General features: G+C 35.5%; 1 protein-coding gene across 1 annotated transcript; it reads left to right on the top strand.

Annotated features, from left to right (window-relative positions):
- The first annotated feature begins 1,071 nt into the window (after window positions 1–1,071).
- On the top strand, window positions 1,072–5,235 carry LOC106391141 (NADPH--cytochrome P450 reductase 2). Its single transcript, XM_048781087.1, has 17 exons — window positions 1,072–1,583; window positions 1,873–1,932; window positions 2,004–2,080; window positions 2,164–2,221; window positions 2,322–2,405; window positions 2,504–2,540; window positions 2,619–2,688; window positions 2,778–2,963; window positions 3,046–3,138; window positions 3,209–3,431; window positions 3,502–3,585; window positions 3,666–3,817; window positions 3,904–4,000; window positions 4,094–4,321; window positions 4,414–4,536; window positions 4,608–4,721; window positions 4,828–5,235. The coding sequence occupies exons 1-17, from the start codon at window positions 1,212–1,214 to the stop codon at window positions 4,906–4,908; spliced, it is 2,139 nt and encodes a 712-aa protein (XP_048637044.1). The 5' UTR covers window positions 1,072–1,211; the 3' UTR covers window positions 4,909–5,235.
- Window positions 5,236–13,300: the final 8,065 nt, after the last annotated feature.

Here is a 13,300-nt window from a genome sequence, read left to right as displayed (position 1 = left end):
AAATCTAAATATAACCGAATAACCAATACATCTTAAACGGGTCCGGATATTTGTACCCAAGATAACAATATTACCCTATTCAGTTTATGTATTTTATATCCAAATTATTCAAATGTACCAAAATAACCAAAAATATTTATTATACATAGTTTTTGAGCATTTTTATTTAGGCTATCATGTTTTATCCAAAAAGACACAAAATATTAAAACTAACTAATATATTAATTTAAGATTTTAATTTAAATTATTAAAATAGTTATATGTACAATTATAAATAATATTTTTAGATGCAATTCTTAAGTAAAACATTTTAGTACCTTGATTATTTTTTGGCTGTTTGTGTTTAAATATCTCGAATCACAAATGATGAAATCAAAATTTAATTGCTAAAGCCCTTTAGAGGATTAGTAGAATTTTGTACATGTTATAAACAGCCTTCAAGCATAATATTCGAAGAAGTCACACTCATGGAACTAGAACATTGACTCTTCCTTACAATCTCAGCTCCGGTTTTACCATGTCTTGGACTGATCAATGACTACTAAGATAATTTAATTAAAAATACGTTGTAAGATATGTATTGACGTTTATTGCGTTCCAATCATCTTGAAAAGCATACAATTTTTTTTTTCCAAAGTAACATGTCAAAAGTAGAGAGGAAACCCAAAAATCATTCATAACTTTAGTTAGCTTTTGTGCTTAATGTACTTTTTAATACTAAAATAAGTAATGCTGATTTTATTATTCTGTAATTTTTATTGCAATTATTTTACATATTTTACAATATACACATTCTATATAATACAATAGTGAAATATATAATATTTTCTTGAGAAAAATCCGGGCGTAGCCCGGAAAAAGGCCTAGTAATAATAAAAACATCTTAAACATGGGTTGATAAAACAAGGGAGAGATGATTATATAAACATAAGTTAACCATGGCTAAAATCAAACGCGGTAGGTCGGTTTGACCGGTCTGGTTTGGTGAGCGGTGGCAATAATTATTTTAATAAAATAAAATAAAAATAATTATTTTAATAAAATATATATATAACTCTCTTCTTCTTCATACTGTGTGTTTTCATATTTAATTTCATTCTCTCAAAAGAGTCTCTCTCTCACCTACACCACACCTAACCAAACGCTCCAATTCAGAGAGAGAGATCTTCTTCTTCTCATTCTTCGTCTAGGCAGCACACCAACACGCCACCATGTCCTCAACACCCATGAAAGTCTCTCCCTTTGATCTCATGTCCGCCATCATCAAAGGAGAGCCCGTCGTCGTCTCCGACCCGGCGAATGCCTCCGCTTACGAGTCAGTCGCAGCCGAATTGAGCTCAATCCTCACCGAGAATCGCCACCTCGCCATGATTGTCACCACTTCCATAGCTGTTCTCATCGGCTGCATCGTCATGCTCGTCTGGAGAAGATCCGGCGGCTCCTCCGGGAACAGCTCCAAACGCGTCGAGACAACGCTTAAGCCGTTGGTGATTAAGCCTCGTGACGAAGAGGTTGATGATGGGAGGAAGAAAGTCACAATCTTTTTCGGAACGCAGACCGGAACTGCTGAAGGGTTTGCTAAAGTAAGTTGCTTTGATTCAAAACAGAGCTTTGGTCCAAAACAGAGCTTTGATTCAAAACAGAGCTTTTGGTTCAAAACAGAGCTTTTGGTTCAAAACAGAGCTTTTGATTCAAAACAGAGCTTTTGATTCAAAAACAGAGCTTTTGATTCAAAAACAGAGCTTTGATTCAAAAACAGAGCTTTTGATTCAAAACAGAGCTTTTGATTCAAAACAGAGCTTTGGTTCAAAACAGAGCTTTGGTTCAAAACAGAGTGAAGATGATGAAAGTTAACTTTTTGATAATTTGTAGGCTTTAGGAGAAGAAGCTAAAGCAAGATACGAGAAGATCAGATTCAAAATCGTTGATTTGGTATGTACCCTTTTAAAAAAGCTTAAACCTTTCTTGTTTATTTCGATTCTGATTCTGATTTGTTTTAACAGGACGATTACGCGGCTGATGATGATGAGTACGAGGAGAAGTTGAAGAAAGAGGATGTGGCTTTCTTCTTCTTAGCCACGTTAGTTTTTTTGTTTTTTTTTAAGCTCTGGTTTTGTCTTTATTGAAGTTGATCTTGATTTTTACAATCTTGTTGGTGTGTAGATATGGAGACGGTGAGCCAACAGACAATGCGGCGAGATTCTACAAATGGTTCACCGAGGTGAGTCTTTTTGTTGCTTGGGGTTAGTTAGTTGCTGTAACGAATGTGTTTAATGTTTACTTGTTTCTCAAGTTTTGTACATGTGTCATGTGTGTTACAGGGGAATGACAGAGGAGAATGGCTCAAGAACTTGAAGTATGGTGTGTTTGGATTAGGAAACAGACAATACGAACATTTTAATAAGGTTTTTTTTTTTTAAATGGAATCTTTATTTATGTTTTTTTAAATTATGATCTTGTTTACACTATTTTAATTTTTTTTTGTTGTAAATATGTGTTGCAGGTTGCCAAAGTTGTAGATGACATTCTTGTGGAACAAGGTTTGTTTGTTTCTTTATTTTTTATCATTCGTCTTGTATTATAGTTTTCTAACTTGATGAAGACTTGGTTTGTTTCAGGTGCACACCGTCTTGTACATGTTGGTCTTGGAGATGATGACCAGTGTATTGAAGATGACTTCACCGCATGGTATTTACTTGGTCTATATACATTCCTACTTTGGATATTTGTTTTTAAATTTTATTTTTCTGAGCTCAGTTTGTTATCATCTCTTGCAGGAGAGAAGCATTGTGGCCAGAGTTGGATACACTGCTAAGGGAAGAAGGTGATACAGCTGTTACACCATACACTGCTGCTGTGCTAGAATACAGAGTTTCTATTCACAACTCTGAAGATGCGTTGAATGAGAAAAACTTGGCTAATGGGAATGGTCATGTAGTCTTTGACGCTCAACATCCTTACAGGTGAGGCTTCTTCTCTTTTCTTCTTATAGTTATTGTCTTATTAGTTTGATCTAATCTTTGCTTTGTTTTGGTGATTTTAAAGGGCAAATGTTGCTGTGAGAAGGGAGCTTCATACTCCAGAGTCTGACCGTTCCTGCACCCATCTGGAGTTTGACATTGCCGGGAGTGGACTAACGTGAGTTTTACTGCTATTTTAGAATGTGTGTACAGAATAACATAATTAACATAATGTTTTTGTATGTCAGGTATGAAACTGGAGATCATGTTGGTGTACTTTGTGATAACTTGAATGAAACTGTAGAGGAAGCGCTTAGGTTGCTGGATATCTCACCTGATACTTATTTCTCCCTTCACTCTGATAAAGAAGATGGCACACCAATCAGCACCTCTCTTCCTCCTCCATTCCCACCTTGCAACTTGAGAACAGCTCTTAAACGCTATGCATGTCTTTTGAGCTCTCCTAAAAAGGTTGGTTGGTTGGCTTCACATCTAATCATCATACAAAAGTCAATTTGTATTCATGCTTGTCTTCTTGCAGTCCGCTTTAGTAGCTTTGGCTGCTCATGCATCAAACCCCACCGAAGCAGAGAGATTAAAACACCTTGCTTCACCTGCTGGAAAGGTTTGTGCCATGCGGTTATTGATTTTTTTTTCATTCTCTTGCAAGTATTATAATTGTTTTTGTCTTTTCAACAACATCAGGATGAATATTCAAAGTGGGTAGTAGAGAGTCAAAGAAGTCTACTCGAGGTAATGGCCGAGTTTCCTTCAGCTAAGCCGCCACTTGGTGTCTTCTTTGCCGCAGTCGCTCCGAGGTTGCAGCCGAGGTTCTATTCAATATCATCATCTCTCAAGTGAGTTACTTCTCACTGTCTTCTTGGTCTTTTGTTTTCTGATTTTTTTTTTGGTGTATTGACCATTCTCATGTTATCTTGTATAGGATTGCTGAAACTAGAATTCATGTCACATGTGCACTAGTACACGAGAAGATGCCAACAGGAAGGATTCATAAGGGAGTGTGTTCCACTTGGATGAAGGTAAAATAGAGTTGTGTGATCTTTTTGTTGTTTGGTGCCATTTCTCATGGAAACATATGAAGGAGAGCTTCTTTTGTTGGGTTGTATTAACAGAGTGCTGTGCCTTATGAGAAGAGTGAGAACTGTTCCTCAGCGCCGATATTTGTGAGGCAATCCAACTTCAAGCTTCCTTCAGATTCTAAGGTACCGATCATCATGATTGGTCCAGGGACTGGATTGGCTCCATTCAGAGGTTTCCTTCAGGAAAGGCTGGCGTTGGTAGAGTCTGGTGTTGAGCTTGGACCATCAGTTTTGTTCTTTGGATGCAGAAACCGTAGAATGGTAACTAAACTCATTTACTCCAAACTCAAAACTTATCATCATCATCATCATCTGTTTGTTCAGTGTTGCTCACGTCTTGTCATATAATACAGGATTTCATCTACGAGGAAGAGCTCCAGAGGTTTCTTGAGAGTGGTGCACTCTCAGAGCTAAGCGTTGCCTTCTCTCGTGAAGGACCAACCAAAGAATATGTACAGCACAAGATGATGGACAAGGTAATGAGCTTAATAACCAGATCTTTGCATGGTTTTACAGGTTCTTGAGCTGACAACTATTCGCAATGCAGGCTTCTGATATCTGGAGCATGATCTCTCAAGGAGCGTATGTATATGTTTGTGGTGACGCCAAAGGCATGGCAAGAGACGTTCACAGATCTCTCCACACCATAGCTCAAGAACAGGTTCGTATGAGACACCCAAAATCTAAAAAGACATAATCTCAACTGCCATATCTCACATGATAAACAGTCTTTGAGGGTTCTTACTTTTGTCGTGTCATTGTTTCAGGGATCAATGGATTCTACAAAAGCAGAGAGCTTTGTGAAGAATCTGCAAATGAGTGGAAGATATCTTAGAGATGTATGGTAACGAGGCTGTTGAAGCCCCCCCCCCCCCCCGTCACACATTCACTGTGTACTTATATATAGAAATGCCACAGCATGATCATTAAGTTGTGATCGCAAGAGGAAATAATCCTTCTTTTTCTCCATTTTTAATTTAGTTTATTTCATATTTGTATTTTGTCAATTCTATTTTTCCAACCCTTGTTATATAGTCCACAACAGAATGATAAAGAAAACCAAAACTTTGTATAAGATGTGATGGGTGTATTTGTGAAACAGTTGTGTTATATGCAAAGTCTGTACCTTTGAATGTAAGAGCCAAATGGATTTATAATGGTTGAAAGTTGAAACCTTTGGTTCCCAAGTGCCTTTTGTTGAAGTATTATTTTAAACGAATTTTTATAATAAGATGAATGGTATAGGGGTAGGTAAGCTGGGGGAATATTGTAGATGTGATTTAATAGCATGTGTTTTACACTGATACGTGCGGAATGAAGTTGGTGGTGGATAGGATACAAGACTCTCCAACAATAACAACATGTTTCTTTCCTCTTTCAACTACCTCTTTTGGTCTTTATGTGTTTCTTCTCATAAACTACTCTTCTTATTGATTATTACTACAAAGTATAAATAAGGGATTACGACTGCATAAACGAAAGTAGTTTAGTAAAAGAAGAGGTCTGACCAATGAAAAATCAAGTGGACATTGTCACATTGGCAGGTGACGTAAATGATCTTACATGATTGCATAATTGATTTCTGTATTTCACATCCAAAATTTGGAGAAAACACAAATCGCTCTTCGATCTATCTTATGGTTTTGGTTGGGCTAACAGATTCGTTGCGAAGTCCAACAAAACTGTGCATCATCGTGTGATATTTCTTAATGGCCCGTTCAAAAACTCAACGTCCAAGTCCTTATTACTAGATATATTTATGTATCCAGCCCAAAATTATAATTTTGATTTGTTTGGGCTTTGTCCAAAGTACACTATACAAATAACGTTACTTTTCCAAAGTACACCAACATGCTTCTTTTCACGTTAGAACAAAACAAAACGAAAACTTTTTGGCCAACTCCTGTGTGATGATTCATTATACTTTTTTGCGTTTAAAGATAATAGTGAAATCGCACCATATGAAAATGTTATAAAAAAGGAATACAAATCAAACTTTGTGGTCAAGCAATGAGGATATGAGTAACCTCATTATGACTTGTGCCTTGCAGCGTAAGTTGGTGTAACTTGAAAACGAAAGGAAAAAAGTATAGTTTGTGGCTCTAACTGCTTTCATTTAGTTATGTTCTGTAACAATTAATTACCTTTCATTACTCTTCCATGAGTTTTTTTCTTTAATTTCTTTCTTTTTAAATTCTGTAGCAGGATAGCTTCTTCACCAGTGCGCTATTATGGTCGTTTGCAATTAGTGTTGGCCGACAAAAGTTTCCCATCATTTCTCGCTAACCTCATTTACTCGCACTGATTAATACGTCAACACTTGTTTCATTTTATTTTGCAACCAATCACCATGTCTTAGTCTTCCTCTTAATTAATCCTGACTATCTTTCCACAAACAATACTTCATACATTTTCTTGTGTAAACGTTGTTCTTTTTAGTGAGAACTTTATATTCCTATTTATAACATATATTTAGTGAGTTTGTATTTATTTAATACTCACTCTCACTCTATTCTTAAAAGATCCATGTTTTTAAAAAATATTTTGTTTCAAAAAAATGTATATTTTATGTTTTCTATGAGAAAATTGTAAACTTTAAAAAAATTAATTAGTTTTATTAGATTACTATTTGCTAAAAGTTGTTGAAAATTAAAAATTACATAAAACAATAAATTTACTATAGTGATTTAATGCGTCTTTTTAATATGTGTGAAAACACTAAAAAATCTATCTTTTAAGAACGCATGGAGTATATATGTACAATTTCTTATATATATGCGATAGTACTTATTTATACATATGAAATTTTATGATACAGTGTATGAGTATCTGCTAAATAATTTATCAAAACTTTGCAACATATCAGGCGTACATAAACAATTGATGCGAAACTTTTTGGTGTAGCCGTGCAGGGTTCCATTAATTGCGTACACTAAAGACATCCTTATGTAAAAGCTTTAAAATCTGATGCAACTAAACTAAAAGTAGGAAATCATAAAGTATTTCGTTTTTTAACTATACTATTTTGTAATAATTAATACATACTGAAATACTGGTATTTCCAACTTGGAAAATTAGTTACTCCATCCATTCATTAAGGATACATATTCTAGAGAAAATTTTTGTTCATAAAAGATCTATTTTTTTTTATTTTCAATGCATGTTTTATTAACTAATTGCAAACTTCAAAAAACTTAATTGTACTTATTGATTTTTTATTGGCTTAAAATTATAGAAAGAAGATAAACACAAAAAATTATGCAAATTTAATGTGTTTTATTAAAATGTGTGAAAAAACTAGAATATGAATATTTTAGGAACAGAGAAAGAGTATTTTTTTTGGTAAAATCAAAACTGTTTTGGATAAATTTATTATAGTGATTAACCTCAGAGCAAAAAAAAAAAATATTTGGACCTAAACTCTGGCATCCGTATGTAAGAAGGGGAACTATTGGGATACAAGTCTTTCTCTTTGGAAAATTAGTTGCGCAATATTCTAATTTCTACATTAGAAACGCAATATTCTAATGTAAACTTTCATATCACTATTTCACAGAAATTCAAAATCGATTGGGTAAAAGTTATTTAATACTTTTGACTATATCTATCACTATCAGTATAGAGTCTAGACCATACTTTTGGATCACACAATTTTCTCAGACGAAATAAATCATAATTCAATAAGATGATCATGTGAATGACATATAGATCTAGCGGTCACTAATCTTATACGCTATGAATATTTTGTTGGTTCATGGGTGGATACGTAGCAAGGTTTTGATTAACAAAACAGCATGTCTGATAATTATATACTAGGTTCTGTTCGTAGAGTAGTAAACATGTATAGAGGATTAGGAAAAAAATTACTAAAACCAAATTTACTCATTTTAACACGTCTTCTTCAAGGTTTGGGGAAGATTATCGGTGAACAAGTTAATCGATGATGTTTGAGATTGCCTTTAGTGCAGGATAGAGAGTATACAATATATTTACAGGCTATATAGATTTCTCAAAATATGTAAATCGGATATGCGGTTGGTTTGATCGATACATCATACATATAGTGATTTTTTTACATAAAACATAAACTGATTTTCCAATTTAGTCAGAAGGATGCTTTGAATTAATGATGATGTTGGTAACTTGCAATTATGATTCTAGAATGGGATAGGATGTAAACAAACATGCATGTTGTCGTATTTATTTTCTTTGTTAAAACAATTGAAACAGTAGTATATATATATGTATGTGTGTGTGGTAACAAAAACTTGAAAACTTTCTTCATTCTATTTCTCTCTCTCTCTTTCCCTAAAAAGATATGGAAACTTCAGAAAACACCAATCTCCAAAACCCTAAACCCACAACGCCATTTCACTATCACCTAGAAGAAGCACTCTCTCTCCGAGATCTTCCCCTCAACACCGAAAACACCAATTCCACCGCCACCACAACAACCACCACTGAAGACCAACGTAAACGATCAATAGAGCTTTTTGAGTTCCTTACCTCAACCTCCAACGACTGTTCTCCGGCAGAAAACATAATCTTCGGCGGCAAAATCATCCCCTTAAATTACCAAAATGCCATCCTTTCATCTCCCGAGTACATTCGCCCTCGCATAAGCACAAGATCCGAGCCCTTATCCACTATACAAGGCAACAAGCTCAACCGTCCCGTGGCACGTGACAATGCAAGACCCATGAGGATAAGCCGTTCTCTAGATCATCGCAACCTCTCACGTGGATCAACCACCGCACGTGGAAACGCTTCTCCGACAAAAAGTACGACAAAGCCTGAAACGGTCTCGTCTGGAAATAGAAAAAGTGTTAAACCGAGATGGTATGTCACTACAAGAAAACATCGGGATACTGAGGGAAAAAATCGTCGGTATGTCGTCGGAATAACGTTATTCCGAGGACATACCGACGAAAAAAGTCCTCGGAAATAACTCCTCGGAAATTCATAATTCCTCGGAATTCCGTCGGAATTTTCCGACGGAATTCCGAGGAAACAAAATTCCGAGGAAACTCCGAGGACACAATGTTCGTCGGAAGGTTCCTCGGAAAATACCGAAGGAATTCCGATGGTCCAATCCTCGGAAGTTTCGACGAAATATTTCTCGGAATATTTATCGGAAAATTCCGAGGGAAGAAAGTTCCTCGGAAAATTCCGAGGAACATTTGTTCCTCGGAAAATTCCGAGGAACATTTGTTCCTCGGACATTTCCGAGGAACTTTCTTCCCTCGGAATTTTCCGAGGGAATTGAGTTTCTCGGAAAATTCCGAGGAATCCTTTCCCTCAGACAATTCCGAGGAACTTAATGTTCGTCGGAATTTACCGAGGGATAAAAGTTCCTCGGAATTATCCGAGGACCTCCATTCCCTCGGAATTTTGAAAAAAATTATTTTTTTAAAAAATTTATTTTTTTTAAAAATTATTTTTTTTTGGAAAAAAATTAAAATTTTTAAAATTTAAAATTAAAATTGAATAAAACATAAAATAAAACATAGTAGATAATATTCAAATTTAAATAAAACATTCAGAGTTTTTGGAAAAAAAAAAACTACGGGTCTTGAATGTTCGGGAACGTCTCGTTCGGGTACATCCTCTTCATCATGTCCATCATCTGCTCGTTCAGCCTCTTCTGGGTCTCATAGCCCGCCTGTTGAGCTGCCATCTGAGCCTCCAACGCAGATATCCGATCATCCTTGTCCTTCAGCTGAGCCGTAAGAACTTCTGGATCAACATACGCATGTGGTGCAGAAGAAGGAGCAGCCGACCGGGAGCGACGACCCAAACCGACCAAACGTCCCTTTTTCTTTGGAACCGACTGAAATATAAATAAAACGAAGTTAAGATAATTTAAATTGATGATAAAATAAAAATCAAGAAATAATTAAATTGAACTTTTAAAAAAAAAAACTTACCGATTCAACGATTTCGTTGATTCGAACCCGAGACAAGTTGGTCGAGGCCGTCGAATCGTCATCATCGGTTTGAAGCTGAGACACTTCGTCATACACCTGAGTCTGGACCAGGTCGACCACGTCCCTCACAAGACCATCATCAATCTGGCCGGTCTTCTTGTTGGTATACGCCCTTTTCATAAGGGCGAGATCATCAACTGGGTGGCCTTCATTTTCTTCCGCCTTGAAAAAAAATAAATTAGACAAACATTAGAGATTTGAAAATGCAAAAAAAATAAAATTCTGAAACTTAAATAATTGAAGAAAAAGCGGTTGAGCTTACCATGCGATCCGCCAGAGTGGCAATAGATTGAGCACCCAAGTTATGCTTGTAGATGCCCTTTCCTTTACGGTCGCTCCTGCGGTTGTTGGAGTTGGTGGAAGAAGTTTCTTTCGTCTCTTCTTTATCCCAATGCGCACACAACTCCTTCCAGACCGTGCCGTTCATCGACTTTGGGACCTTTTAATTTAAAAAAAAAAGTTTAATAATTTTAAAAATAGTTTAATAAATTAAAAATTGTTAATAAATTAAAAACTACCTTGTTTACTTCCCACTTCTTCTTCCACTCGTACATCTGCTTCCCATAGTTGTCCATAACTTTATGGACAAAATGGTGATAGATAGAGAGCGTATCATCGGCATTCCAGTTGAATTCTTGCTGAAATAGTTTAAAAATAGTTTTTAAGCACAAAAATATAATAGTTTAAAAATTACAAAAATCGTCGTTTTAATAAATAAAAAATAGTTTAATAATTAAAAAAATAATTTAATAATTACAAAAATAAGTTTTAATAATATTTAAAATGTCTAATAAATATATAAATTAGTTTAATAATTACAAAAATAAGTTTTAATAATATTTAAAATGTCTAATAAATATAGAAAATAGTTTAATAATTACAAAAAATAGTTTTAATAATATAAAAAATATAATTTAAAAATTAGAATACTTACCGCAAACTGCTGAAACCACAGATGCTGCTTCTCGACAGGGAAGTGAGTGAAAGTCGGATGTCCGCTGTCGAGGGCCGAGTACATCATACGGTTGATCCATGCGCTGATCCCGTTCCCGGATCGGTTGAACCTAACAAAAAAATAAATTATTAATAAAAAAATAGTTTAAAAATTAAAAATAGTTTAAAAAATAAAAGTTTAAATTACCATGTTTGACCATGTCCATGTGGATACTCAGTGAGATAGGGAAGATGGTCACGACCGGGCTGTCGAACCAACTCCGCAACCCTCATCACTCCCAGAGGACCAGGTGCAGCAGCGGGACCAGGAGCGGGTGCAGCAGCGGGACCAGGAGCGGGTGCAGCAGCGGGAGAGGGAGCAGCAGGAGCGAGTAATGGAGAGGGAGATGTTTGGTATGAGCTGTGGGGCGAAACGGAATCCTGAACATGGCTGGAAGAACCCCGAGACTGGCTCCCCATACCACCCCGGCTACGACGCTGGCGAGGCCGGATCTGATCATCATTAGACATGTAAATTAAAAAAAAACATATTTAAAAATTAGTTCTAATAATTTTAATTAAAAAAAACAGTTTAAATTAAAATAGTTTAAAAACATAGTTTTTAATCACAAAAATATAAATAGTTTAATAATTAATAAAAAAAGTTTTAATAAATAAAAAATACTTTAAAAATTTTAAAAATGTTTAATAAATATATAAATTTATATTTTACATATAAAATAAAAAAAATGTTTTTAAATATTATATAAATGATTTTTAATCTTAAAAAAAGTTTTATAGATTTTAAAAATGTTTAATAAATTTATAAATGAATTTAAAATGCAAAAATAGATTTTATATACAAAAAACGTTTTCATATATATATATATAATTTCAAATTCGATTTTTATAACCACAAAATTGATAAAAACTAAAAAAAAAATTCAAATCAAGTGAAATACATAATCAAACTCCATTTTACACAAATCTACCATTCACCCTAACAAAATCTATAAATCTCATTCCAAAATCATCAAATCTACTTAAAAACCATACAAATCTAACCTAAAAGAGTGGGATAGGGTTCTTACATGATTATGGGGGAGGATTAGGGGAGAATCGCCGGAAAAACGGGAGAGAGAACGGTGGAATCGCCGGAAATCGCCGGAATCGCGAGAGGAGATGTGCAGCGGCGCGGAGAGAAAGAGAGAAATGGGGAAGAAGATCGGGCTCGCCCTAATCTTATGAGGCGTCCGACGGAAAATATCCGTCGGAATTTCCTCGGAAATATTTTATACTTCCGTCGGAATTTCCTCGGAATTCTATGATTCAATTTTCCCGAAATATTTGGCGGCTTCGTTTACCCGGTTAGATGAAAATATTCCGACGAATCCAGTTTCCTCGGAATACCCTCGGTAATCTCCGAGGAAATTCTGAGGAACCAGGGTTTGGGGTTTTAAAACATCGATTATTTTCGCCGTATTTCATTTCTTATACAATTATAATGCATACCATTGAGGATTCTTTGTATAGATGATCATAAACCATGAAATAACACAATTTCAAAAATAATTCTAAGTATTCCCTTTACCGTTTATTAAAGTGTATAAGTGTTTCTCTTACGTTGTGTGGTTTTCGTTCATGCAATCGTAAAAGTGTTTGTTATTGGATAAAACACCAAAGTTCATAGTTCCAAACATCATAATCTGGTTATGACACTTAATGAAGGTTATATACGTGTTATTCAATCCGTAAAACGTTGTTTTCGATTTAAAACCCCCAGTTCCTCGGATTTTCCTCGGAATATACCGAGGAGATTCCGAGGAAATCCTTATGTTCGTCGGAATTTCCTCGGAATATACCGAGGAGATTCCGAGGAAAAAGAATCTATAATCAAATCCCCATCTCCTCGGAATTTCCTCGGTATTTTCCGAGGAAATTCCGACAAACAAAAAGAGTTCCTCGGAATTTCCTCGGAATTTTCCGACAGAATTCCGAGGAACTTGGGGTTTTCAATCGAGAAGATCTATTCCGAGGAAATTCCGAGGAAAACCTATCTGTCCTCGGAATTTCCTCGAAATTTTCCTTTAAAAAAAAAAAAAAAAAAGGTCGAGGCTAGTCTTCTTCCGAGTCGTCATCACCAGATGAATCTGAATCTGGATCTTGGTGAAACTCTCCAATCACTGGTTCATCCTCTTCGTGAACGGCGGCTTCTCCTCCGAAGTCAGTTAAATCGACTACAAGGCCAACTCCACCTAAATCTTCTGCTGCACTTAAGTTGCCGGATGTGCTTGGTTGTAGTGGGTCTTCCAGCTCAGAA

Source organism: Brassica napus, chromosome A1 (assembly GCF_020379485.1).
Source record: "Brassica napus cultivar Da-Ae chromosome A1, Da-Ae, whole genome shotgun sequence".
NCBI classification, from domain to species: domain Eukaryota; kingdom Viridiplantae; phylum Streptophyta; class Magnoliopsida; order Brassicales; family Brassicaceae; genus Brassica; species Brassica napus.
Note: the sequence above shows the minus strand (reverse complement) of the source record. Positions and strands in the feature narration are given on the sequence as shown.

Excerpts from the sequence above, each read along its gene's own strand:
- LOC106391141 (XM_048781087.1), top strand. The coding sequence starts at position 1,212 with ATGTCCTCAACACCCATGAAAGTCTCTCCCTTTGATCTCATGTCCGCC. Across the intron at positions 2,081-2,163 it reads GCTTTCTTCTTCTTAGCCAC|ATATGGAGACGGTGAGCCAA; the intron begins GTTAGTTTTTTT and ends GTTGGTGTGTAG. Across the intron at positions 3,432-3,501 it reads TTTTGAGCTCTCCTAAAAAG|TCCGCTTTAGTAGCTTTGGC; the intron begins GTTGGTTGGTTG and ends GTCTTCTTGCAG.